The 27475-nt window shown below is 41.9% G+C and overlaps 1 protein-coding gene and 1 pseudogene across 1 annotated transcript; both read right to left on the bottom strand.

Moving 5' to 3' along the window:
- Positions 1 to 897: 897 nt before the first annotated feature.
- On the bottom strand, positions 898 to 11484 carry LOC129475317 (small ribosomal subunit protein bS18m-like). Its single transcript, XM_055267430.1, has 3 exons — positions 11400 to 11484; positions 2523 to 2627; positions 898 to 1369 (listed from the first exon to the last, which is right to left on the bottom strand). The coding sequence occupies exons 1-3, from the start codon at positions 11482 to 11484 to the stop codon at positions 927 to 929; spliced, it is 633 nt and encodes a 210-aa protein (XP_055123405.1). The 3' UTR covers positions 898 to 926.
- Positions 11485 to 18675: 7191 nt separating this feature from the next.
- On the bottom strand, positions 18676 to 20469 carry LOC129475316 (large ribosomal subunit protein bL32m-like; annotated as a pseudogene).
- Positions 20470 to 27475: the final 7006 nt, after the last annotated feature.

The raw sequence follows: 27475 nt of genomic DNA, 5'->3' as shown, positions 1-27475 counted from the left end.
TGATCTCGGCTCACTGCAAGCTCCGCCTCCCGGGTTCACGCCATTCTCCTGCCTCAGCCTCCCGAGTAGCTGGGACTACAGGCGCCCACCACCACACCCAGCTAATTTTTTTTTTTTTTGTATTTTTAGTAGAGACGGGGTTTCACCATGTTAGCCAGGATGGTCTCGATCTCCTGACCTCGTGATCCGCCCGCCTCAGCCTCCCAAAGTGCTGGGATTACAGGCCTGAGCCACCGCGCCCGGCCACATTTTCTTTATCCATTCATCTGTTGATGGATACTTAGGTTGTTCCCAAATCTTAGCTATTGTAAACAGTGGGGCAACAAGCATGAGAGTGCACATAACTCTTTGATATACTGATTTCCTTTCTTTTGGGTATAGACCCAGCAGTAAGATTGCTGGATCATGGCAGCTCTATTTTTAGTTTTTGTTTTTTTTTTTTTTTTTGGAGATGGAGTCTGGCTCTGTCGCCCAGGCTGGAGTGCAGTGGCTTGATGTCTGCTCACTGCAAGCTCCGCCTCCCGGGTTCACGCCATTCTCCTGCCTCAGCCTCCCGAATAGCTGGGACTATAGGCGCCCGCCACCGCGCCCGGCTAATTTTTTTGTATTTTTAGTACAGACAGGGTTTCACTGTGTTAGCCAGGATGGTCTCGATCTCCTGACCTCGTGATCCGCCCGCCTCGGCCTTCCAAAGTGCTGGGATTACAGGCGTGAGCCACCGCGCCTGGCCTCTATTTTTAGTTTTATTGAGAAACCTCCAAACTGTTCTCCTTAGTAGTTGTACTAATTTACATTCCCACCAACAGTGTATTAGTGTTCCCTTTTCTCCACGTCCTCACCAGCATTTGTTATTGCCTGACTTTTGGGTAAAAGCCATTTTTCTTTTTTACTGTAAAATAAGTTTATTGATGGTAACGTGATAGAATTTATTCCTGATATCTGATGTTACAAACTTTAGGGTCCTTGAGATATGCAGGATCTTTGTATGTAACTGGCATAAACCCCATTATTTGAGCTCTCTTAATTGCTTTTGTGATTTCTTTCTGTTTCTTCCCACAAAGACCTGTAATGTGCCTTCCATAAATGCATCCAGTAAATGGAGAAACAAACTGGGACAAAAGCTGTGCATTCTTATAATTTACATGCTTTCCACACAAGATACATTTCTTAAGAGATTCTTTATAAGGGTTTTCCATTGGAGTAGGCAGGTCCTCAATGCTGGATACCTGTTTATATTGTGAACAACCCCTTCTCGAAAGCACCGTGGGAGTCCCGGGATGTGTAAGGCTGACAGCAGCCGTTACCAGGTGTGTCAACTTCTTCCTCCCTAGACCACCGCAAACAGCAACCGTAGCAATCTTGGTTCCGCCTGGGTAAAAGCCATTTTAACTGAAGTGAGATAATATCTCACTATAGTTTTGATTTGCATTTCTCTGATGGTCAGTGATATTGAGCACCTTATCATATGCCTGTTTGTCATTTGTATGTCTTCTTTTGAGAAATGCCTATTCAACTCTTTTGCCCATTTTTTGATTGGAGTATTAGATTTTTTTCCAATACAGTTGTTTGAGCTCCTTGTTTATTCTGGTTAGTAATCAATTCCCTTGTCAGATGGGTAGTTAGCAAAAGTATTTTTTCCCATTCTGTGTATTGTCTCTTCACTTTGTTGATTGTTTCCTTTGCTGTGCAGCCTTTTTTTTTTTTTTTTTTTGAGACGGAGTTTCGCTCTTGTCGCCCAGGCTGGAGTGCAATGTGCAATCTTGGCTCACCACAACCTCCGCCTCCCAGGTTCAAGTGATTCTCCTGCCTCGGCCTCCAGAGTATCTGGGATTGCAGGCATGTGCCACCACGTCCAGCTAATTTCGTAATTTAATAGAGACGGGGTTACTCCATGTTGGTCAGGCTGGTCTGGAACTCCCGACCTCAAGTGATCCGCCTGCCTCGGCCTCCCAAAGTGTAGGGATTACAGGCGTGAGCCACCATGCCCAGCCTTTGACCTTTTAATAATAGCCATTCTGACTGGTATTCAATTAAAGCTCAAGGGCTCTTCTGTCAGCTTTTGGTGAACGCTGCCTGGCCTGGGACTTACCCTTCAAGCAGGTCCAGAAATGCTGTCCAAGAGCCTAGGCCTGGACTCAGGGAACCCAAGAGCCTGCGTGTTGTTCTACCTCATTGTAGCTGAGCTGGTACCTAAAGTTCAAGGCAAAGTCTCCTTTACTTTTCCCTCTGCTTTTCTCAAACAGAAGGAGTCTTTCACCTTAGCCTTCACAGCTGGGAATGTGCTGGGTCACACCTGAAGCCAGTACATCTCAGAGGTCAAGGCCCACAGCATACTCCCTGCATATTACTGCTGGTTATTCAGGGCCTAAGGGCTTAGTCAGCACATGATGAATCCTGCAGGACTAGGTCCTTCCCTTCAAGGCACTGGGTTCCCTTTTGGCCCAGTATGTATCTAGAAATGTCATTCAGGAGTTAGGGCCCAGAATGGGGGCCTCACAACTCTGTCCAATGCCCTGTCCTACTGCGGCTGAGCTGGTATCCAAGATGCAAGACAAAGTCCTGCTTACTCTTCAGTCTCCTCTCCTTAAACAGGAGGGAGTCACTTTCATTGCCTTGAGCTGCACTGCCTAGGGTTGGGGGAGGAATGGCACAAGCACTCCCTTAGCGACCCCAGCTGGTGTCTCCCTGGCTCTAAGCCCAGCTGGACACTAGGATTTGCCTAGGAATGGCAGTTCCTGTGTCCTGGACCGCATTTCAAGTTTACCTAGGACCCCAGAGCACTTCAGCCCATGGTGGTGAGGCTTGCTGAGAAACTCAAGTTCTGACCACTCAGATGGCTGACTTCCCTCTGGTCCAAATGCTTCCTCCATGTGCAGGTGCTGGCTGAGCCTAGTACAGCTTTATTCTCTGCTACAACAGGGCAGCACTGAGTTCAATGTAAAGTCATCCCAGTCTGCTGCACTCTCCCTCTCCAAAGTACACAGATTCTCTCTCTGCACCACACAGACACTGCCAGAGGATGGGAGAGGTGTGGTGTCGGCAATTCAAGACTGTCTCTCCTGCCCTGCTCAATGCCTCTTTCGGAGATATGAAGCTAAATCCAGGTACTGTGATTGCTCACCTGATTTTTTGTTCTTGTGATGGTGCTTTTCTGTATGTAGATAATTGTTAAAATTTGGTTTTCCAGTTGGGGTCGGGGGAAGAATGGTGTAGGCTTCTATTCCACCATCTTCCTCTGCCCTCCTAATTTGAAAAGGTTTTTTGAGAAGATAAAATTGATAAACTGCCAGCTAGACTAACCAAAAAAAAAAAAAAAAAGACCTAAATAAACAAAATCAGAAACAAAGAGGATTTATTACAATGGATACTACAGAAATACAAAAGATCATAGAGTCTATTATGAACAACCATATGCTAACAAACTGAAAATCCTAGAAGAAATGGATAAATATTTGGACACAAATGACCTACCAAGATTGAATCAAGAAGAAAAAACCTGAACATACCAATAATGAGCAATGAGATTACATCAGTAATAAAAAGTCTTCTAAGAAAGAAAATCCTAGGTCTGAATAGCTTCACTGCCACATTCTACCAAACATATAAAGAAGTAATACCAATTCTTCTCAAATGATTCTTAAAATGTTAAACAGAATTTATTCTATGAAACTAGCATTACTCTAATTCAAAAATCAGGCATAAACACAACAAAAAAGGAAGCTACGGGCCAATATCCATGATGAACATATAAGCAAAAAATGCTCAATAAAATACAAGCAAACCAAATCCAATAACACATCAAAAGGAGAATACACCATAATCAAATGGGATTTATTCCAGGGATGCAAGGAAAGCTCAACATATGCAAATCAATAAATGTGATACATAACACCAATAGAATGATGGAAAAAAATATGGTCATCTTAATAGATGCAGAAAAGCATTTAATAAAATTCAACATCCCTTAATGATAAAAATTCTGAACTAATTATGCATAGAAGGAACATACCTTCATTTATGCTAAGTGAAAAAAACCAGTCATGGAAAGATAAATATTACATGATCTTCCTTATATGTGGAACCAAAAAATCCAACTTACAGAAGTAGAGAGTAGAATGGTGGTTATCAGGGAGTGGATGAGTGAAGGTGGGGAATGGGGAGATGTTGATCAAAGAGTATAAGGTCTCAGTTAGAAGTAATAAATTTTCAATATCTATTGCCAAGCATAGTGACTATAGTTAATAATAATGTATTGTATATTCCAAAATTGCTTAAAAAATAGATTTTAAATGTTTTCACTACAAAAATGATAAATGTGCTAGGTGATGGGTATGTTAATTAGCTTGATATAATCATGCCACAATGTCCATGTCCTAGTGTTCCATGGAAGTTAGAACTTGTGAGCAATGAAATTGGATATTTAGCTGATGCCATTTCTTTTTTTTTTTTTTTTTTGAGACAGAGTCTCGCACTGTCGCCCAGGCTGGAGTGCAGTGACGCGATCTCGGCTCACCACAACCTCCACCTCCCAGGTTCAAGAGATTCTCCTGCCGCAGCCTCCCGAGTAGCTGGGATTACAGGTGCCCGCCACCACACCTGGCTAATTTTTTGTATTTTTAGTAGAGATGGAGTTTCACTGTGTTGGCCAGTGGTCTCGAACACCTGACCTCGTGATCCACCCACCTCAGCCACCCAAAGTGCTGGGATTACAGGTGTGAGCCACCACGCCCAGCCCATTTCTTTTTTTTTGAAATTGACAAATAAAAATGGAAACATTTATGGAGTACATCCTGATGTTTCAAAATATGTATACATTGTGAAATGGCTACAACTAGCTAATGAATATATGCATTACCTCACATACTTACCATTTTTGTGTGTGGTGAGAACACTTAAAATCTACTCCTTTAGTGATTTCCAAGTATACAATACATTGCTGTTAACCATAGTCATTATGTTGTACCATAGATCTATTGAACCTATTCCTCCTGTTTAAATGAAAATTTTTATTCTTTGATCAATATCTCCTAATGCCCAATCACCATTCTACTCACTCTTCCATGACTAGCTGAAGCTAATTCTAAGCAGAGTGTTGAAGGAGCAACCTGTTCCTTTTGCCTGGTTATAGTCAAATGAGAGAAGAGAGAAATGATTTAAGAATGGAATTGTTAATCAAAATGGAAGCAGAACTTAAAAATTTGGAAACTTTTCAGCCTATCCATATTGAAAAAGAAATGAGAAAGCCTGAATGGAGATAATAAGGGTAAGGCCAGATTACTGTTGCTTTTTTTTTTTTTTTTTTTTTGAGATGGAGTCTTGCTCTGTCGCCCAGGCCAGAGTGCAGCAGTGCTATCTCGGCCCACTGTAATCTCCACCTCCCAGGTTCAAGTGATTCTGCTGGCTCAGCCTCCCAAGTACCTGGGATTACAGCACGCACCAACACATCAGGGTAATTTTTGTATTTTTAGTAGAGACAGGGTTTCACCATGTTGGCCAGACTGGTCTCGAACATCTGACCTCAAGTGATCCACCCACCTCGGCCTCTCAAAGTGCTGGGTTTACAGGCATGAGCCACTTCACCCAGCCCCCAGTTTACTGTTTGATAAGGAAATTAGTATGGCTGGCCCCATCACAAAGGAAATCAGGTGTTATTCATCAACACAATGGAATAATGACCCTAAAGGCATTTCAGGGCTCCTAGAGGCGGCCTCTCCCATCATAAGCCCAGACTGCAAGGGCCTAGGGAGCAGATCTTTTTACTGTCTCCATAGTTTTACCTTTTCCAGAATATCATGTAGTTGAAACCTTTTGGGATTATTCTTTCCTGTTTGCTTATTTTGGTCTCTGTCTTTGATGTTGCAGTCTTTTCTCAAATGCTTGCTGATCAGTGGTTGTTGGCTGATATTTAAGAATGCAGCAATAAAAATCTCATTGGAAGCTCTGTGCATGGGGACAGGGCTAGGCAACCGGTGTCTTTTTTTTAAGTATAATTAGGGATCTGACTATTATACTGCAGACCCTCCGAATGCCAAATGCCATGGTCTTTTCTCTAAGGTTGTTCAGTTTCATTAGAAAAGAACTCTATATTTTTTGCCTAACAGGTAGACACCTGGCTGCTGTAAATTGTACACAAAGGGATGAGTTGACAGTTTTATATATAGCCTTTCAATTAAAATCCCTGTTTTCAGCCCCACATCTCACTCCCACCCTTCATCATACCTGGCATTGTCAAGACCAAGACACTCCAGGCTCCTGCAGAGAAAGAGCAACTCCTTCCTCTGAAGCATCACCTCCATGCTTACCCCAGGCTGTGGCTTCCTCCACCATGCTCCATCAGTCACCATTCCTCCATTTACATCCTATCATCCAGAAATTAGATGAAATCTCTCTTCTGCTGATGAACCTGCTCCCATTGTCATCACTGTGTTTTTTTTACCTTTTTAAAAATTTATTTATGGCTGGGTGTGGTGGCTTATGCCTGTAATCCCAGCACTTTGGGGGGCCGAGGTGGGCAGATCACCTGAGGTCAGGAGTTAAAAACCAGCCTGGCCAACATGGTGAAACCCCATCTCTACTAAAAATACAAAAATTAGCCGGGTGTGGAGGCTCACACCTGTAATCCCAGCTACTCAGGAGGCTGGGGCAGGAGAATCACTTGAACTGGGAAGCGGAGGTTACAGCAAGCTGAGATCGCTCCACTGCACTCCAGTCTGGGAGACAGAGCAAGACTCCGTCTCAAAAATATAAAAAATAAGTAAATAAAAATAAAATTTATTTATGATCATTTTTAGCAGGGTCTCAGGAGGAAGTGGAGATAAACACGTGATAAATCTGTCTTCTTGACCTGGAAATCGACTAGTCTTTGTTTGTTTTATTGTTTTTTTCTGGTAATTATCTTAATATCTCTAAATATATACAGATTTTTCTATTTATTAACTTATTTATCAATTTTAGTCATTATCTACTGACTTCCTGTTATTTATACCACCCAAATGCCCTCTTCTCATTTCCCCAATATAGCCATGTCACTAATTACATATTCTCTATTCCTTACCTTTGTGCCTTTAACTAATAGACTTATATTCTCCTTTCTATATCTTAACTTCTGCCATCTGTACTTTTACTTTTATATTAACAAGGTTAATACTTTTTTTTTTTGAGCCTGAGTTTTGCTCTTGTTACCCAGGCTGGAGTGCAATGGCATGATCTCAGCTCACTGCAACCTTCCCCTCCTGGGTTCGAGTGATTTTCCTGCCTCAGCCTCCCAAGTAGCTGGGATTATAGGCGCCTGAGAGCACGCTCAGCTAATTTTTTTGTATTTTTAGTAGAGACGGGGTTTCACCATGTTGGCCAGGCTGGTCTCAAACTTCTGACCTCAGGTGATCCACCCGCCTCAACTTCCCAAAGTGCTAGGATTACAGGCGTGAGCCACCGTACCCGGCCCGAAGGTCAATAATTTATATCCTGGCCGGGCGCGGTGGCTCACGCTTGTAATCCCAGCACTTTGGGAGGCCGAGGTGGGCGGATCATGAGGTCAGGCGATCGAGACCACGGTGAAACCCCGTCTCTACTAAAAATAACAAAAAAAAATTAGCCGGGCGTGGTGGCGGGCGCTACTCGGAGAGGCTGAGGCAGGAGAATGGCGTGAACCCTGGAGGCGGAGCTTGCAGTGAGCCGAGATTGCGCCACTGCACTCCAGCCTGGGCGACAGAGCGAGACTCCGTCTCAAAAAAAAAAAAAAAAAAATAATAAAAATAAAAAAAAAATTATATCCTATTTATAACCATAATTATGTCATCCTGAGACAGGAATAATATAGGATGGTTACAGGAGAATAGAAAATTCCAGGCAGCAGTTTCACATGAATAGCAAAAATGAAACTGTTAAAATAGCTGCATAATCTGGGGTTGATAAGTGTTTACACTATTGTGATGATATAAATATTGTTCCAGAAAGATCCAATTAGCATAGTATGATTATTTATTTTTTTTTAAATTTTTTTTTTGAGACAAGGTCTTGCTCTGTCCCCCAGGCTGGCGTGCAGTCGGCTGCACGATCACAGCTCACTGCTGTGATCCCTGGGGCTCAGGTGAGATCCTCCTTCCTCAGCCTCCCGAGTAGCTGGGACTACCGGGGTGTGTCACCATGCCCAGCTAATTTTTTTTTGTAGTTTTGTAGAGACAGGGTTTCTCCATATTGCCCAGGTTGGTCTCAAACTTCCGGGCTCAAGTTATCTACCTGCCTCGGCTTACCAAAATGCTGGGATTACAGATGTGGGCCACCATGCCTGGCCTATATTTCTTTTCTTGTACAGTTTTTTTCCCCTGGAGTTTCTAATTGTCTTTCTTTTCTTCCTTGCATTGTCTGACTTTATCAACTAAAGTTATTCCAAATTCTCAAGGAAAGTATAAAATAATTTGAATCCCCCTTTTTCCCAGATACCTTCTTCCTGGAGTCCTCCACCTTCCTGTTCCAATCTGGACTGATTGCTCTGTAGGCCTGTGGCACAGCTGTCGTCCTGGGACGTCTCTTCATTATTCTTCTAGGTTGGACTCTGATATAGTTTGGATATTTGTCTTCACCCAAATGTCATGTTGAATGCTGGAGGTGGGGCCTGGTGGGAGAAGTTTCAGTCATGGAGGCCGATCTCTCATGGTTCAGTACTGTCTTTGCAATAGTGAGTGAGTTACTGGGAAATCTGGTCCATGAAAAGTGTGTGGCACCCCACCCCCCAACTCTCTTTTGCTCCTGCTTTCACCATGTGACACGCCTGCTTCCCCTTTGCCTTCTGCTATAATTGTAAGCTACCTTAGGGCTCTCTAAAAGCCAACCAGATGCTAGCACCATGCTTTCTGTAAAACCTGCAGAACCATGAGCCAACTAAACCTCTTTTCTGTATGAATTACCTAGTCGCAGGTAGTTCTTGGTAGCAATGCAAGAATGACCTAACACAAACCCAATCTTTCTTGGACCCCATATCTTCCTCTTTCTTAGTTTACTCCCTTGTAGTGGACATTGTAGTTGTTCTGCAGCATCCATTCCACTCTTCCCGCGCTGTATAACAACTATGGGATGTGAGTGGGATTGACCCCACCACCAGCTCTAGGTATAGGCCTTTATTGGTATAAACTGATCTGAGTAATTTCACCCTCCTAGCCACAGTGATGACTGGTTCAGGGATGACCCAATCACAATGAGGCTTAGGACTTTTATTCAGCTTTTGAGGGAGGAAATGACCTATCTTCCCCTGGGTGAGAACAAAGAAGCATGTAGCCTGGTTGCTGCTGTTAGCCATCTTGTGAACATGTGGAAGGCCTACCTGAGGATGGAGCTGAAAAACGGAGGAGGCAGAGCTAAGAGAATCACAGAAATGGAACCATATTCCGCATCATGCCATGCCTGAAGTCTCCCTGCCCGTGGACTCTTCAGTTAAGTGAGCCAATGAATTGCATTTACTATTCAAGACAGTTTGAGTTGGGTTTTCTATTGCTTGCCCCTGAAAGCATTCTAATTTATGTTTTTGGTTTTCTCACTCTGGAAAGGGGATGGGTGCATGTTTGGTTTATATGAGGTATATTTGCACTGTATTCAGTGGAAACATTTTTTCAAAGTGTAAGTATGGGAGGAAGAGTATATGTGGTTGTTAGACAACCAAAGGAATGAACTCTAGTGCTCCCAAACATCCTTTCATCCTGTTTTGGGGGATTTCCCTCTAGAGTCTTGGTGAGAGGCAGGATCCCACTTCCTACTATGGAAACTGATGGTGGTCAGATACTTCCTTTCCCTGACCACGAGGCAACAAGGACTGACTAATCTTTTCACGGCTTTGAATCTGGAGCCAGCAACACAAATAAGCCAGAAATATTACAAAACTAACAGAAGGATGATAGATTAGGAGAATATGTTTGTGATATGCAAACCTGACAAAAGAACAATAAATAGAAAAAGAAGATAGTAAATGCAATAGGAAAATGGGCATAGGATATGAAGAATAAGTTACAGAAGGGGAAACTTGAGTTTACACAAGGGGAGATTTGAATATATCAAGAGATTTTTATCCCTACTAATGATTTGAGAAATGAAAATTAAAATAACGGTGAGAAGTCACTACAGCAATGGTAACAGGTAGAAAGTCAGATATTATCAAGGGCTGATGAGGATGTGAGGAAAAGGACAACCATGAGTTGGAATGTAAACTGGTACGGGTATTCCAGAGAGAGTTTGGCAGTACCAAACCATGAAATTAAGTATGTGTATACCCTACAACCCAGCAATCCTGCTTCTGGGCATATATTCCAGAGAAATTCTCACACAAGTCCTAAGGAAATATAGTTGAGGTTGTTCATTGCAGCATCGTTTGTGATAGTGAGGAATTGGAAGCAATCCAGGTGTTCATCACCATGGGATGGGGTAAGCAAACTGTTGTATATTCATAGAATGGAAAATTACAAAACAATTAAAAGTAATAAGCTAGATTTACATAGAGCCACATGGATAGGTCTCCAAAACCCAGTACTGAGTGAAAAAAGTAAGAAACAGAATGAGACTTGTAGCATAATTCTCTTTATGAAAATGTAAAACAACGCTGTGTATTTTCATGGATATACACATAAATAAACATATGAAAAGTGGGTTGAAAGTATACACATATTAATTACACTAAGAGGCTAAGTGTAATTAAGTTGGGCAGGAGAATGAGAGTGAGGATAGGGACTGATGGGAAAGAAGAATAATAAAACAAATAAGGTAAAAGCGCAGCCTTCAGTGAACTGGTGATAATGTGCCGTGAATTGCAGATTATGATTAACTCAACTCTGAAGTCCATAACAAATAAACCAAAACAACAGATGGCAGGACAATTAGCGCTCCTTTGCAGTGCCATGTGCTGGTAGGATAAGGTTCACTGGTAGGAGCAGTAGGGGTACCAGTATCAGCAGCAGCCTTCTAACCAGGCTGTTTCCACGGTAGGCCCTTAGCTGTGGTTCCTCCTGCCTACCTTCCTAGCTCCCACTCCGTGTTTTCAGCCTGATTCTCCAGACTTCTGTGAGCTAACTGATAACTTCATAATAAATCTCTTTTCTGTGTAAGTTAACTAGAGTCTGCTTCGGTTACTTGAATCCAAGAACCGTGACTGATACATCATGCATTTTGTCGGAGAACATCCTTAAGCAACATCTCTTCTTTTTCCCGTACATACATACCTATGATAAAGTAACTTCTTAGCCCATTTATGTCTGAGGTTGCATTTTTTTGAATTTTTGCCATCAGACCTTGGCAATGAGCTTGAGCAGTACGATATAAATAATTCTCATATGCTTAGTGTTCCAAAAATGGAACACTAAGCATACAGAAAGGTAAATTTGGGGTTCTTTGCATGTCTGAAAATGTAGTTATTTTACCTTCATAAGGACAGTTTGGCTTTAGAATTCTATGTTTAAAATATTCTTTCATCTGAATTTGGAAGATAATGCTTTCAGTGTGCATTGTTGATTAGAACTCAGATGTTAATATGATTGTTATTGTCATTCCTTTCTTGGCAACTTGTTTTCCCCACTTCTGAAAGCTTAAAATTTTTCTTGATACCTAATGTTTTGAAATGTCACAGTGACCTACCCAGAACTTGGATGTTTTTTCCATTATCTGTTTTGCTGAGCACTTGGTGGGTGGACTCTTTTTATCTGAAATTCATGTCTCTACTCTGAAATCACTGTTTCATTTGATAATTTCCTTCCTTTTATTTACCCTGTTCTCTTTTCTAGAACTCTATTAATGTATAATTATATACATTTAGTGTGTATAATTAATGTATAATTGTATACATTTAGTGTGTATAATTAATGTTTAATTGTATACATTTAGTGTGTATAATTAATGTTTAATTGTATACATTTAGTGTGTATAATTAATGTTTAATTATATACATTTAGTGTGTATAATTAATGTTTAATTATATACATTTATGTATAATTAAACTGTATAATTGTGTTTTTCCGCTCTTTTTTTCTCATATTTTCCATGTCTTTGTGGAGGCTTTTAAAAAATTTATTGAGATAATTGTAGACATTCATAGCCAGTTGTAAGAAAGAATATACAGTACCCAGTTTTCTCAATAACATTATGCAAAACCTTAATATGATATCACTACTAGAATAGTTTTTAAATTAATAGGCTTTACTTTTTTTTTTTTTTTTTTTGAGACGGAGTCTTGCTCTGTCGCCCAAGCTGGAGTGCAGTGGCGCAGTCTTGGCTCACTGCAAGCTCCGCCTCCCAGGTTCACGCCATTCTCCTGCCTCAGCCTCTCCAAGTAGCTGGGACTACAGGCGCCCGCCACCGCGCCCGGCCTAGGCTTTACTTTTTGAACAGTTTTATGTTTACAGAAAAATTAAGTGGGAGGAACGAAAGGGGAGAGTGAATACATCACCTTCAACTGAAATACCCAGGTTCTCCCATTGGGACTGATTAGGGAAATACCTGGACCCACGGAGAACGAAGAAAAGCCGGGTGGGGCGACAGCCCACCTGGGAGCAACACCCCCACACCAGGCCAAGGAAAGCGGTGAGTGATTGTGCGACCCTGGAAACCATGCTTCTCCCATGGATCTTTGCAACTTGTGGATCAGAAGATCCCCTTGTGAGCCCACGCTTCCAGGGCCTTGGGTCTGACACACAGCTGTGCCGAGTCTGGGCAGAGCAGCGGCTCAGGCACGCACAGACCCAGGAGCTTTACATACTCCGGCCCAGAATCCCCAACAAACATGTCTGCAACTCAGACAGGAGGCAGGAGACAAGGCAGGAGGTCTCCCACATACCCCTATGAAGGGGGCGGAATCCAGGGAGCTGAGTGGCGTCTCTCTCTCTTTTTTTTATTTTTTGTTTTTGAGACAGTCTCACTCTGTTGTCCAGGCTGGAGTGCAGTGGCGGCATCTCCGCTCACTGCAACCTCTGCCTCCCGGGTTCGAGCGATTCTCTGGCCTCAGCCTTCCGAGTAGCTGGGATTACAGGCTCCCGCCACCACGCCGGGCTCATTTTTGTATTTTTAGTAGGGACGGGGTTTCGCCATGTTGGCCAGGATGGTCTGGAATTCCTGACCTCAAGTGATCCACCCGCCTCTGCCTCCCAAAGTGTTGGGATTACAGGCGTGAGCCACCGCACCCAGCCAGTGGCGTCTTTCTGGAGGCCCCACTTCCACTGCACCTCACAAGATAAGACTCACTGGCTTGGAATTCCAGCCAGCTACTGGCAACAGGGTGAAGCCTACCTGAGACCAGACTGAGCCACCTTGAGGATGGGCAGGCGTCATCTCTGTTGTTTGGTCGACTCAGCTGTTCCAGCCTGTGGGCTTTGGAAAGTCCAAACGGCCCAGACAAGGAGGAGTCCCCAAAACAGAGCACCACAACAGCTTTGCCAGATCGTGGCCAGACTGCTTCTTAATGTGGCGCAGGATCCATTCTTCTTCACTGGGTGGGACCTCCCAGCCAGGCCCTCCAGCCACATCCACCCGCACATATTAGGAACAGAACTCTGATCTCTCCCTGGGACAGAGTGCCTGAGGGAGGGGAAGGCCGCCACCTGTGTTGGTTGAATGACTCAGCCATTCCAGCCTGCAGGCTTTGGAGAGTCCAAATGGTCCAGAGGAGGAAGGGTACCCCCAGCAGCGCGGCACAGCAGCCTTGCCAGATTGTGGCCCGGCTTCCTCTTTAAGCAGGGCCCCATCCATTCCTCCTCACTGAGTGGGACCTCCCGGCCAGGCACTCCAGCCACACCCGTCCTCAGGTATTAGGCACAGGGCTCTGATTTCTCCCTGGGACTGAGTGCCTGGGGGAGGGGAGGGCTGCCGCCTGGGTTGGTTGGACGAGGACTTAGCTGTTCCAGCCTGCGCGCTTTGGAGAGTCTAAGGCAGTTCCCCACCACAACACAGCTGTTTTGTCAAGGCGAGGCCAGGCTATTTCTTTAAGTTGGACCCTGATCCACTCCTCGCAGGGCAGGTCCTCCCAGCCGGGTCCTCCCAGCTGGGGCCTCTGGCCACCCCCACTCAGGTTCTACAGGGCCGACAGAGCTCTAATTTCTCCCTGGGATGGAGTGCCTGAGGGGCAGGCCAGGCCACCACCTTGGCTGTCTGGGCTTCTCAGCCGGTCCAGTTTGTGGGCCTTCCAGAGCCCAAACCATTTGGGGACTGAAGGGATCCCCAACACAGCACAGGTGCCTTACCAAAAAGCAGCCAGACTGCTCTTTTTTTTTTTTGAGACAGAGTCTTGCTCTGTCACCCATGCTGGAGTGCAGTGATGTGATCTCAGCTCACTGCAAGCTCCACCTCCCGGGTTCACGCCTTTCTCCTGCCTCAGCCTCCTGAGTAGCTGGGACTACAGGACCCCGCCACCACGCCAGGCTAATTTCTTTTTTGTATTTTTGATAGAGACAGGGTTTCACTGTGTTAGCCAGGATGGTCTCGATCTCCTGACCTTGTGATCCGCCCGCCTCGGCCTCCCAAAGTGCTAGGATTACAGGCATGAGCCACCGTGCCCAGCCAGCCAGACTGCTTCTTTAAGCAAGCCCCTGATCCTGTTCCTCCTGACTGGATGAGACCTCCCAACTGGGGTCTCCTGCCACCTCCTACAGGTGTGTTCCGGCTGGCAATAGGCCAGTACACTCCTGGGACAGAGCTTCCAGAGGAAGGGGCAGGGTGCCATCTTTGCTGTTTCACCAGTGATACCTCCAGGTACAGGAAAAACCAAGGCAACTAGGGTCTGGAGTGGAGCCCCAGCAAACCACAGCAGCCCTGTGGAAGAGTGGCAAGACTCTAAAAAGAAAAACAAACAGAAAACAACAAACACAAAAGCCCCATCCAAAGGTCAGCAACCTCAAAGACTGAAGGTAGATAAGCCCACAAAGATGAGAAAGAATCAATGCAAAAACGCTGAAAACTCAAAAGGCCAGAGTGCCGTTTTTCCTCCAAAGGACTGAAACACCTCTCCAGCAAGGGCTCAGAACTGGGCTCCTATTCAAAACAGTATTGGAAGTTCTGGCCAGGGCAATGAAGCAAGAGAAAGAAATAAAGGTATTCAAATAGGAAGAGAGGAAGTCAAACTATCTGTGTTTGCAAGTAACATGATCCTATATCTAGAAAGCCCCATTGTCTCAGCCCCAAAGTTTCTTAAGCTGATAAGCAACTTTGGCAAAGTCTCAGGATACAAAAATCAATGTGCAAAAATTGCTAGCATTTCTATACACCAACAACAGGCAAGCAGAGAGCCAAATCATGAATGAACTCCCATTCGCAATTGCTACAAAAAGAATAAAATATCTAGAAATACAGCTAACAAGGGAAATGAAGGACCTCTACAAGGAGAACTACATACCACTGCTTAAGGAAATCAGAAAGGACACAAACAAGTGGGAGCTGAATGATGAAATCACATGGATACATGGTGGGGAGCAAAACACACTGGGGGCTGTCAGAGGGTGGGAAGTGAGAGGAAGGAGAGCATAAGGAAGAATAGCTAATGGATCTGGGCTTAATACTTAGGTGATGGGATGATCTGTGCAGCAAACCACCATGACACACGTTTACCTATGTAACAAACGTGCACATCCTGCACATGTACCCCTGAACTTAAAAGTTTGAAATAAAAAAAAAAAGAAAAATTGAGTGGAAAGTATAGAGAGTTCCCATATACCACCTCACTCTGCTTATTTTTTGTATTATTAACATCTTGAGTTAGTGTGGTATATTTGTTAGAATTGATGAATCAATATGGATGTATTATTATTAATTAAAATACATAATTTACATTAGGGTTGATTCTGTGTTGTACCTTCTATGGGTTATGACAAATGTAATGTGTAATGACATGTGTCCACCATTACAGTATCAAACCCTAAATATCACCTGTGTTTCACCTACTCTCTCCCTACTACCACTTCTGAATCTCTCTGAACCACCAACCTTGTTACTGTCTTCGTAGTTTTGCCCTTTCTAGAATGTCATATAGTTGGAATCCCAGTATGTGGCCTTCTCAGATTGGCTTCCTTCATTTAGCAATCTGAACTTAAGATTCATCCTACTTTTTTATGGCTTGATAGCTCATTTCTTTTTAGTATTGAATAGTATTCCATTGTATGGATGTACCAACAGCTAGTTTATCACTATTGAAGGACATCTTGCTTGCATCCAAGTTTCGGCAATTGTGAATAAAGCTGCTATAAAAAATCTCATGTGAGGGTTTTTGTATGGATGGAAGTTTAGAACTCATTAGGGGAAATACCAAAGGGTGTGATTATAGCATCATATGATAAGACTATGTTTAGTTTCATAAGAAACTGCCAAACTGTATTCCAAAGTGGTTGTAACATTTTGCATTCCCACCAGCAATGAATGAGAGTTCCTGTTGCTTCACATCCCCAGCAGCAATTGGTGTTGTCAGTGTTTTGGATTTTAGCCCTTATAATAGGTATGTAGTGGTAATTGCAAATTAAAATAACAATCAGAAACCACTACACATGTATTAGCATTGGTCTATATGTCTGTCTTTATGTCAGTACCACACTGTTTTGATTACTGTAGCTATGTAATTTTTTTTTTTTTGAGACAGAGTTTGGCTCTGTCACCCAGGCTGGAGTGGCATGATCTCGGCTCACTGCAAGCTCTGCCTCCCGGGTTCACGCCATTCTCTTGCCTCAGCCTCCTGAGTAGCTGGGACTACAGGTGCCCGCCACCACACCCAGCTAATTTTTTTGTATTTTTAGTAGAGACGGGGTTTCACCATGTTAGCCAGGATGGTCTCGATCTCCTGACCTGGTGATCCGCCTGCCTCGGCCTCCGAAAGTGCTGGGATTGCAGGCGTGAGCCACCACGCCCGGCCACTATGTAATATGCTTTGAAATCAGGAAGTGGGAAAAATACAACTTTGTTCTCTTTTAAAAGATTGTTTTGGGTATTTGGGGTCCCTTGAAATATTAATTTCAGGATACATTTTTCTACTTCTGCAAAAAATACTATTGTGACTTTGATACTGATTGCAATAAATCTGTAGATCACTTTGTGTACTATTGACATTTTAACAATATTATTTTCCAATCCATGAACACAGTTCAGTTCATTTTTCTTCAGCAACACTTTGTAGTTTTTGTTTTGTTTTGTTTTGTTTTTGAGACAGAGTCTCACTCTGTTGCCCAGGCTGGAGTGCAGTGGCACAATCTTGGCTCACTGCAACCTCTGCCTCCCGGGTTCAAGCTATTCTCCTGCCTTGGACTCCCGAGTAGCTGGGATAACAGGTATGCCCCTCCACGCCTGGCTAATTTTTGTATTTTTAGGAGAGACAGGGTTTCGCCTTGTTGGCCAGGCCAGTCTCAAACTCCTGACCTCAACTGATCTGCCCGCCTCAGCCTTCCAAAGTGCTGGGATTACAGGTGTGAGCCACTGCACCCGGCCTTTTGATGCTATTCTAAATAGAATTTCAAAATGAATTTCGTTTTCAAATTGTTCATTTATAGAGATGTTCATAGTGTAGAGAAATGAAACGGATTTTTGCATGTTGATTTTGTATTCTGCAACTTCACTAAATTTATTTTTTAGTTCTAACAGGTGTGTGTGTGTCTATCTGTGTGTGTCTGTGTGTGTAATCTTTATGGTTGTCCACATATAAGATCATATCATTTGTGAACAGACATAACTATTTCTTCCTAATTTAGATGCCTCTTATTTCTTTTTCTTTTCTAATTGCTCTGGCTAGAACTTCCAATACAATGTTGAATAGAAGTGATGATAGTGGATATCCTTGTTTGTTTCTCATCTTATAGGAAATGTTTTGAATCTTCCACTGTTAAGTATGATGTTAGCTGTGGGTTTTTCATATATGGCCTTTATTATCTTGAGGTATTTTCCTGCTATTCATTCCTAGTTTATAGAGTGTTTTTATCATAAGTGACTGTTAAATTTTGTCAAATGTTTTTCTGCATTAGTTGAGGTGGTAATGTGGACTTTTTCCATTATTCTGTTAATGTGGTTTACTACATGGATTGATTTTCATATGTTGAACCAACCTTGCATTTCAGTAATAAATCCACTTGTCATGATGTATAATTCTCTTAATGTGCTGTTGAACTCTGCTAGTATTTTGTTGAATATTTTTGAATCACTATTTATCAGAGATATTGGTCTATAGTTTTCTTGTAGTGACTTTGTCTGGCTTTGGTATCAAGATAATGTTGGTCTCATTAAATGAATTCGGGAACTTTTCTCTCCTCTTCATTTTTTTTTCTTTTGGAAGAGTTTCAGGAGTATTTGTGTTCTTCTTTAAATGTTTTGTAGAATCCATGAGTGAGCCCATAGGGTCCTGAGGTTTTCTTTTGGGAGGTTTTTGACAGCTGATTCAGTGTCCTTGCTAATTACAGATTTGCTCAGATTTTCTATTTCTACATGATTCAGTCTTGGTAGGTTTGTTTTCTAGGAATTTGTCCCTTTCATCTAGGTTATCCAATTTGTTGACCTATAATTATTCATAGTAGTCTCTTAAGATCCTTTATATTTCTATAAAATTGTTTTTTCTTGCTATGAATTTTAAATTTTTTATTTTTGTTCTGGAAATTTTATGTTTACTTAAACCTTATATGTAATAGAAACATAATCCATTGAGCCTTTGGATACACAAAATTTTCAGCATTTACTCATATTATATTCTTCAAATTATCCCGCACAAAACTGCTTAGAAAGAATGTGTTAAACTATATTGATGATTAAAAAACAAGCACAACAACATAAAGAATCTTCCTCTATTTCAGGAGAAATGATTTACTGTGAAGTTATCCTTTTAACATCTTTGGTGTTAATTCTGGGTGAACCAAGATGGTCGCTTTCTGTCTCGTTCAATCATCCCCTTGCCCTGATCTTGTTCAGACGGCGTCTCTCCCGTGTACAGCACCATAGTCTCTATGGTGGGAGCCTTAAAAGGCCCCCCTTCTTGTTTCCCTGTCTGTTGTCTGATTTCTGCAGTCTCCTTGCACACTTTCTCATAGCAGTAGCCACAAAGGACATATTTCTGTTTCAGGTGATCACATTCAGGACAAACATCTATATTGTTCTTTTTTTTTTCATTTTCTTTTTGAGACAAAATTTTGCTCTGTCGCCCAAGCTGGAGTGCAGTGGGGCGACCTCGGCTCACTGCAACCTCCACCTCCCGGGTTCAAGTGATTCTTCTGCCTAAGCCTCCTGAGTAGCTGGGACTACAGGCGTGTGCCACCACGCCCGGTTAATTTTTTGTATTTTTAGTACAGATGGGGTTTCACTGTGTTGGCTAGGCTGGTCTTGATCTCCTAACCTCATGGTCCGCCCACCTCAGCCTCCCAAAGTGCTGGGATTACAGGCGTGAGCCACCATGCCCGCCTATACTGTTCTTAACTTTAATAAGCTTCTAAAGGTTTCTTCTCCTACACAGGTTAACTTCAATGGTGCGTCTGTTTTTGGGAGCTGCAATCCAAAAGATACTACACAAAAGGCTGGAATTCTCTTTACTTCCACTGGTATCATTTGCTGGCTCTGTAAATATGGCTGGGCTCTGTACTGCTAATGCTGGTCCCCACGGAGAACTAGGAAAGCCCGGCCAGCTCTATGGAAGCTTCCGCAGTAGTCGCTCCCAGTAGTTTCGAAGCAGTCCCTGGGCCGCAGGCCATGGTGGAACTGTAAAATTGGTTTTAACGTCCACTCTTTATTTCTGATTTTAGTTATTTGGGTCTTCTCTGTTTTTTTCTTAGTTAATCTGGCTAACAATTTGTCAATTTTGTTAATCTTCTCAAAGAAGCAACTCTTGATTTTCTTTATTTTCTCGATTATTTTTCTATTTACTATTTCATTTTTCTCTGCTCCATTATTTCCTTCCTTCTTCTAGCTTTGGGTTATTTTGTTTTTATTTTTTTACAGCCTTACAGTGTAAAGTTAGATTGTTGATTTGAGATCTTTGTTTTTTTTAGTATAAGTGATTACAGCTATAAATTTCCCTCTTTCCAGTGCTTTTGCCACATCCTACAAGTTTTGGTAAGTTGTATTTTCGTTTTCTTTTTTTGAGACGGAGTCTTGCTCTGTCGCCCAGCCTGGAGTGCAGTGGCGTGATCTCACCTCACTGCCACTTCCGTCTCCCGGGTTCAAGCGATTCTCCTGCCTCAGCCTCCCAAGTAGCTGGGATTACAGGTGTGTGCCACCAAGCCCGGCTAATTTTTGTATTCTTAGTAGAGATGGGATTTCGCCATGTTGGCCAGGCTACTCTTGAACTCCTGAGGTGATCTGCCCACCCCGGCCTCCTAAAGTGCTGGGATTAAAGGCGTGAGCCACCGCACCTGGCCTGTATTTTCATTTTCATTCATCTCAAGATATTTCCTAATTTCCCTAGTGATTTCTTCTTTGATCCATTGGTTGTTTACAAGTGAGTTGTTCAATTTCCACGTTTGGTAATTTTCCAGTTTTCCTTCTGCTGCTTTTCATGTGCGTCCCTGTGAAGATACCACCAAACAGGCTTTGTGTGAGCAACATGGCTGTTTATTTCACCTGGGTGCAGGTGGGCTGAGTCTGAAAAGAGAGTCAGCAAAGGGTGGTGGATTATCATTAGTTCTTATAGGTTTTGGGATAGGCGGTGAAGTTAAGAGCAATGTTTTGCGGGCAGGAGTGGATCTCACAAAGTACATTCTCAAGGGTGGGGAGAATTACAAAGAAACTTCTTAAGGGTGGGGGAGATTACAAAGTACCTTCTTAAGGGTAGGGGAGATTACAAAGTACATTGATCAGTTAAGGTGGGGCAAAAACAAATCACAATGGTGGAATGTCATCAGTTAAGGCTATTTTTACTTCTTTTGTGGATCTTCAGTTACTTCAGGCCATCTGGATGTATACATGCAAGTCACAGGGGATGTGATGGCTTGGCTTGGGCTCAGGGGCCTGACACTGCTGATTTCTGGTTTCATTCCATTGTGGTTAGAAAAGATGCCGGGCGTGGTGGCTCATGTCTGTAATCCCAGCACTTTGAGTGGCTGAGCTGGGTAGATCACTTGAGCTCAGGAGTTTGAGACCAGCCTAGCCAACATGGTGAAACCCCACCTCTCCTAAAAATACAAAAATTAGCCGGGCGTGGTGGTGTGTGCCTGTAATCCTAGCTACTCAGGAGGCTAAGACAGGAGAATAGCTTGAACCCGGGAGGTGGAGGTTGCAGTGAGCCGAGATTGCGCCACTGCACTCCAGCCTGGGGGACAGAGCGAGACCCTGTCTCAAAAAAAAAAAAAAAAAGAAAAAGAAAAGATACTTTTTGTTTTCAATATTTTTAGATTTATTGAGACTTGTTTTGTGGCTTAACATATGGTCTATCCTGGAGAATGCTCCATGTGTACTTAAGAAATATGTGTATTCTGCTATTGGTGGGTAAGTGTTCTGTTTTATGTCTGTTATATCTAATTGGCCTATAGTGTGTACAAGTCCTCTATTTTTTTATTGATCTTCTATATGGTTGTATTTTCCATATGAATATGTAGTCTTGGAGCCCCCTACTATTATTGTAGTTCTGTTTATTTCACTGTTCAATTCTTTTTTCTTCTTTTCTTTTTTCTTTCTTTTTTTTTTTTTTTTTTTTGAGACAGAGTCTCTGTCGTCCAAGCTGGTGTGCAATGGCGTGATCTCAGCTCACTGCAACCTCTGCCTCCTGGGTTCAAGCAATTCTCCTGCCTCAGCCTCCCAAGTAGCTGGGATTACAGGTGCACACCACCACGCCCAGCTAATTTTTGTATTTTCAGGAGAGATAGGGTTTCGCCATGTTGGCCAGGCTGGTCTTGAACTCCTGACCTCAGGTGATCCACCTCCTTGGCCTCCCAAAGTGCTGGGATTACAGGCGTGAGCTGCCACGCCCAGCCTTCTACCTTCAATTCTATCAATGTTTATTTTATGTATTTAGGAGATCTGATATTTAATGAATATGTTGATAATTGTTCTACTTCTTGGTGCATTGACCATTTTATCATTATTTAATGTCCTTCTTTGTCTCTTGTAACAGTTATTGCCTTAATGTCTATTTTGCCTTATATTTGTATAGCCATCTCTCTCTGCTCTCCTTTGGTTAGTCTTTGCATGAAATATCTTTCTAAAAAAATTCATTATAGTAAGAACACAACATGAGATCTACTGTCAACAAATTTTAAGCTTACAAAATTTACAGTATTGTTAACTATAGGCATGACGTTATATAGCATATCTCTACAACTTATTCATCTTGCATAACTGACACTTGATACCCATTGAATAGCAACTCCTCATTTCCCCTTTTTCCCAATCCCTGGTCACCACCATTCTATTATCTGGTTTTATGATTTTGATTATCTTAAATACCTCATCTAAGTAGAATCACACAGTATTTGTTCTATCACTGGCTTATTTTACTTAGCATAATGTCCTCAAAGTTCATTCATGTCATATGTGGCAAGATTTCCTCCATTTTTAACACTGAATAATATTCCATCATATGTGCATACCACAGTTTATTCATTCATCAGTTGATGGACATTTAGGTTGTTTCCGTATCTTGGTTGTAAATAATGATGTGATGAACATAGGAGTGCAAATATCTCTCCAAGTTCCTGATTTCAATTCTTTGGAATAAATAGCCGGAGATGGAATTGTTGGATTATATGGTAGTTCTATTTTCACCATGAGTATGTTTGTTGTGGGCTTTTCATTATGACCTTTACTACGTTGAGGTATTTTTCTTCTATTCCTAGTTTGCTGAAAGATTTCATTATGAAAATGTGTTAAATTTTCTTTTTAATTTTTTTAAATTTTATTTTAGATCTAGAGGGTACACGCACTTGTTTGTTACATGGGTATTACATGAGTAATAGTGGGGGTTGGGCTTCTAGTGTACCCATCACCCAAATATTGGACCTTATATCTAACAGGTAATTTTTCAACCCTCACCCCCCTCTCAGCCTCCCCCTTTTTGAAGTCCTTGGAGTCTATTTTCTCCATCTTTATGTCCATGTGTACCCTTTGTTTAGCTCCCATTTAATAAATGAGAAATGCAATATTTGATTTTCTGTTTCTGTGTTAGTTCACGTAGGATAATCGCCTCCACTGCATCCATGTTGCTGCAAAGGAAATGATTTCATTGTTTTTTATGATTGCATAGTATTCCATGGTGTATCTATATCACATTTTCTGTTTTTTAACATTTATTTATTTATTTATTTATCGAGACAGAGTTTTGCTCGTTGCCCAGGCTGGAATGCAGTGGTGTGATCTCGGCTCACTGCAATCTCCGCCTCCCGGGTTCAAGTGGTTCTCCTGCCTCAGCCTCCCAAGTAGCTGGAATTATAGGTGCTCGCCACTATGCCCGGCTAATTTTTGTATTTTTTAGTAGAGACGGGGTTTCACCATGTTGGCCAGGCTGGTCTTGAACTCCTGACCTCAGATGATCCACCTGCCTTGGCCTCCCAAAGTGCTGGGATTACAGGCATGAGCCACTGCTCCCAGCCCTTAACTTTTAAGTTCGGGGGTACGTGTGCAGGCTTGTTAGATAGGTAAACTTGTGTCACAGGTGTTTGTTGTACAGATTACTTCATCACCCAGGTATTAAGCCTAGTACCCATTAGTTATTTTTCCTGATCCTCTCCCTCCTCCCATTCTTCACCCTCCAATAGGCCCCAGTGTCTGTTGTTCCCCTCTATGTGTTCATGTGTTCTCATTTAACTCCAACTTATAAGTGAGAACATGCAGTATTTGGTTTTTTGTTCCTGTGTTAGTTTGCTAAGGATAATGGCCTCCAGCTCCATCCATGTTCCTGCAAGGAACATGATCTTGTTCTTTGTTATGGCTGCATAGTATTCATATGGTGTGTATGTACCACGTTTTCTTTATCCAGTCTACCATCATTGATGGGCATTTAAGTTGATTCCATGTCTTTGCTGTTCTGAATAGTGCTGCAATGAGCATATACGTGCATGTGTCTTTATGATAGAATGATTTATATTCTTTTGGAAATATACCCAGTAATGGGATTTCTGGGTTTGGTTTTGTTTTTGTCTTTTGTGTGTTTGTTTATTTGTTTTGTTTGTTTTTGAGACACTCTTGTTCTGTCACCCAGGCTGGAGTGCAGTGGCGTGATCTCGGCTCACTGCAACCTCTGCCTCCTGGGTTCAAGCAATTCTCCTGCCTCAGCCTCCCAAGTAACTGGGACTATGCGCCACCATGCCTGGCTAATTTTTATATTTTTAGTAGAGATGGGGTTTCACCATGTTGGCCAGGCTGGTCTTGAACCCCTGACCTCGTGATCCACCCACCTCGGCCTCCCAAAGTGCTGGGATTACAGGCGTGAGCCACTGTGCCCGACCAGTAGTTCTGTTTTTAGCTCTTTGAGGAATTGCCCCACTGCTTTCCACAATGGTTGAACTACTTTATACTTCCACCAACAGTATATAAGCATTCCTTTTTCTCTACAACCTTGCCAGCACCTGTTATTTTTTGACTTTTTAATAATGGCCATTCTGACTGGTGTGAGATGGTATCTCATTGTGGTTTTGATTTGCATTTCTCTAATGATCAATGATGCTAAACTTTTTTTTCATATGCTTGTTGGCCACATTATGTCTTCTTTTGAGAAGTGTCTGTTCATGTCCTTTGCCCACTTTTTAATGGGGTTGTTCTTTTTCTTGTAAATTTGTTTAAGTTCCTTATAGATGCATAATTTGGAAACATTTTCTCCCATTCTATTAGGTTGTCTGTTTACTGTTGATAGTTTCTTTTTTTTTTTTTTTTTTTGAGACGGAGTCTTGCTCTGTCACCCAGGCTGGAGTGCAGTGGCGCGATCTCGGCTCACTGCAAGCTCCACCTCCCGGGTTCACACCATTCTCCTGCCTCAGCCTCTCCGAGTAGCTGGGACTACAGGCGCCTGCCACCACGCCTGGCTAATTTTTTTGTATTTTTAGTAGAGACGGGGTTTCACCGTGTTAGCCAGGATGGTCTCGATCTCCTGACCTCGTGATCCGCCCGCCTCGGCCTCCCAAAGTGCTGGGATTACAGGCTTGAGCCACCGTGCCTGGCCGATAGTTTCTTTTGCTGTGCAGAAGCTCTTTAGTTTAATTAGCTCCCATTTGTAAATTTTTGCTTTTGTTGCAATTACTTTTGGTATCTTTGTCATGAAATCTTTGCCCATTTCTATGTCCAGAATATGCCACATTTTCTTGATCCACTCCATTGTTGGTGCAGGCTTAGGTTGGTTTCATGACTTTACTATTGTAAATAGTGCTGCAATAAACATATAAGTTCTGGTTGTCTTTCTAATATAACGATTTATTTTCCTTTGGGTGGATACCCAGGAGGTGGGATTGCTGGGTCAAATGATAGTTCTACTTTCAGTTCTTTGAGATATCTCCACACTGTTTTCTATAGAAGTTGAACTAATTTACATTCCCACCAGCAGTGTATGACTGTTCCTTTTTCTCTACATCCATTCCAACATGTGTTGGTTTTTAACTTTTTAATAAAAGTCATTCTGGCTTATGTAAGACGGTATCTCAGTGTGGTTTTAATTTGCAATTTTCTTAAATGCTTTTTGTGCATCTATTGACATAATTATGTGATTTTTTAGCTTTTATTCTGCTAATGTGGTGTATCGCATTAATTGATTTTCATCAGTTAAAACATCTTCGCTACATTGGTGTTGTGTGGGAAGTAAAATTTAGAAATCCTTGCATCCCAGGGATAAATTCCACTTGGACATGGTGTATAATCCTTTTAATGTGCTGTCTGGTTCAGTTTTGTAGTATTTTATTGAGGATTTTTACATCTATATTCATCAGAGATATTGGCCTGTTGTTTTCTCTTATGGTAATGTCTGGCTTTGTATCAGGGTAATGCTGGCCCCATAAAATGGGTTTTAGGCATTCCCTCCTCTTCATTTTTTGGAAGAGTTTGAGAAGAATTGGCATTAATTCTTCTTTAATTGTTATTAGGATTCACCAGTGAAGCCAAGCTCTGGGCTTTTCTTTGTTGGGAGGTTTTTTCATTACTGACTCAAAGTCCTTACTAACTATAGTTCTGCTCAGATTTTCTATTTCTTCATGCTTTAGTCTTAGTAGGTTGTACATTTGTAGGAATTTATCCATTAAATTTATCCATTAAATAAACTCTTCTTCCAATTTATCCAGTTTGCTGGCATATAATTGTTCACAGTAGTCTCTTATGATCCTTTTTATTTCTGTCGTGTTTACTTTATTTCTGTTGTAATGTCTCTTCTTTCATTTATGATTTTATTTGCGTCTTCAATAATTTTTAGTCAATTTTGCTTATCTTTAAAAAAATTTTTAGTTTTGTTGATTTTTTCTATTTTCCAGTTTGTTTATTTCTGCTCCAATTATTGTTATTTCTTTCCTTCTCCTAACTTTGGGCATAGTTTGTTCTTTTTTTTTCTAGCTCCTTGAGTTGAAAGACAGGTTGTTGGCCGGGCGCGGTGGCTCACGCTTGTAATCCCAGCACTTTGGGAGGCCGAGGCGGGCGGATCACGAGGTCAAGAGATCGAGACCACGGTGAAACCCCGTCTCTACTAAAAAAATACAAAAAATTAGCCGGGCGCGGTGGCGGGCGTCTGTAGTCCCAGCTACTCGGAGAGGCTGAGGCAGGAGAATGGCGTGAACCCGGGAGGCGGAGCTTGCAGTGAGCCGAGATTGCGCCACTGCACTCCAGCCTGGGCGACAGAGCGAGACTCCGTCTCAGAAAAAAAAAAAAAAAAAAAAAAAAAAAAAAAAGAAAGACAGGTTGTTTACTTGAGATATTTTTTCTTTTCTAATGTAAGCATTTCTTCCTATAAACTGCTCTCTCGGTACTGCTTTTGCTGCATTCCATTAGTTTGGATATGTTTTGTTCTCATTTTCATTTGACTTGTGGTATCTTCTCATTTTCTTTTTGATTTCTTTGACCCAATGGCTGTTCCAAAAGAGTATTGTTTAATTTCCACTTATTTGAAAATTTTCAGTTTTCCTTCTGCTATTGATTTCTAGTTTTATTTCACTATCATCAGAAAACTTATCTGGTATGATTTCAATCTTAAATTTGCTAAGAAATGTTTTTGACCTAACATGTAGTCTATCTTCGAGATTCTTCCATGTGCACTTAAAAAAATGTGTATTCTACTATTGTTGGGTGGAATATTCCATATATGTCTCTTAGGTCCATTTGGTCTATGGTGTTATTTAAGTCCTCTCTTTCCCTATTGATCTTCTATCTGGGTGTTCTACCCATTAATGAAAGTGGGATTTTGAAGTTTCCTACTATTATTGTATTGCTGTCTATTTCTTCCTTCAGCCTGTCAATGTTTGCTTTATGAAATTAAGAGAACTGATGTTGGGTGCATATATATTTGTAACGATTTTATCTTTCTGGCAGATTAGTCTTTTTATCATTATATAATGTTCTTCTTTGTCACTTGTGACAATTTTTGACTTAAATTATTATTTGTCTG

This window comes from Symphalangus syndactylus, chromosome X (assembly GCF_028878055.3).
Source record: "Symphalangus syndactylus isolate Jambi chromosome X, NHGRI_mSymSyn1-v2.1_pri, whole genome shotgun sequence".
Taxonomy (NCBI): Eukaryota; Metazoa; Chordata; class Mammalia; order Primates; family Hylobatidae; genus Symphalangus; species Symphalangus syndactylus.
Note: the sequence above shows the minus strand (reverse complement) of the source record. Positions and strands in the feature narration are given on the sequence as shown.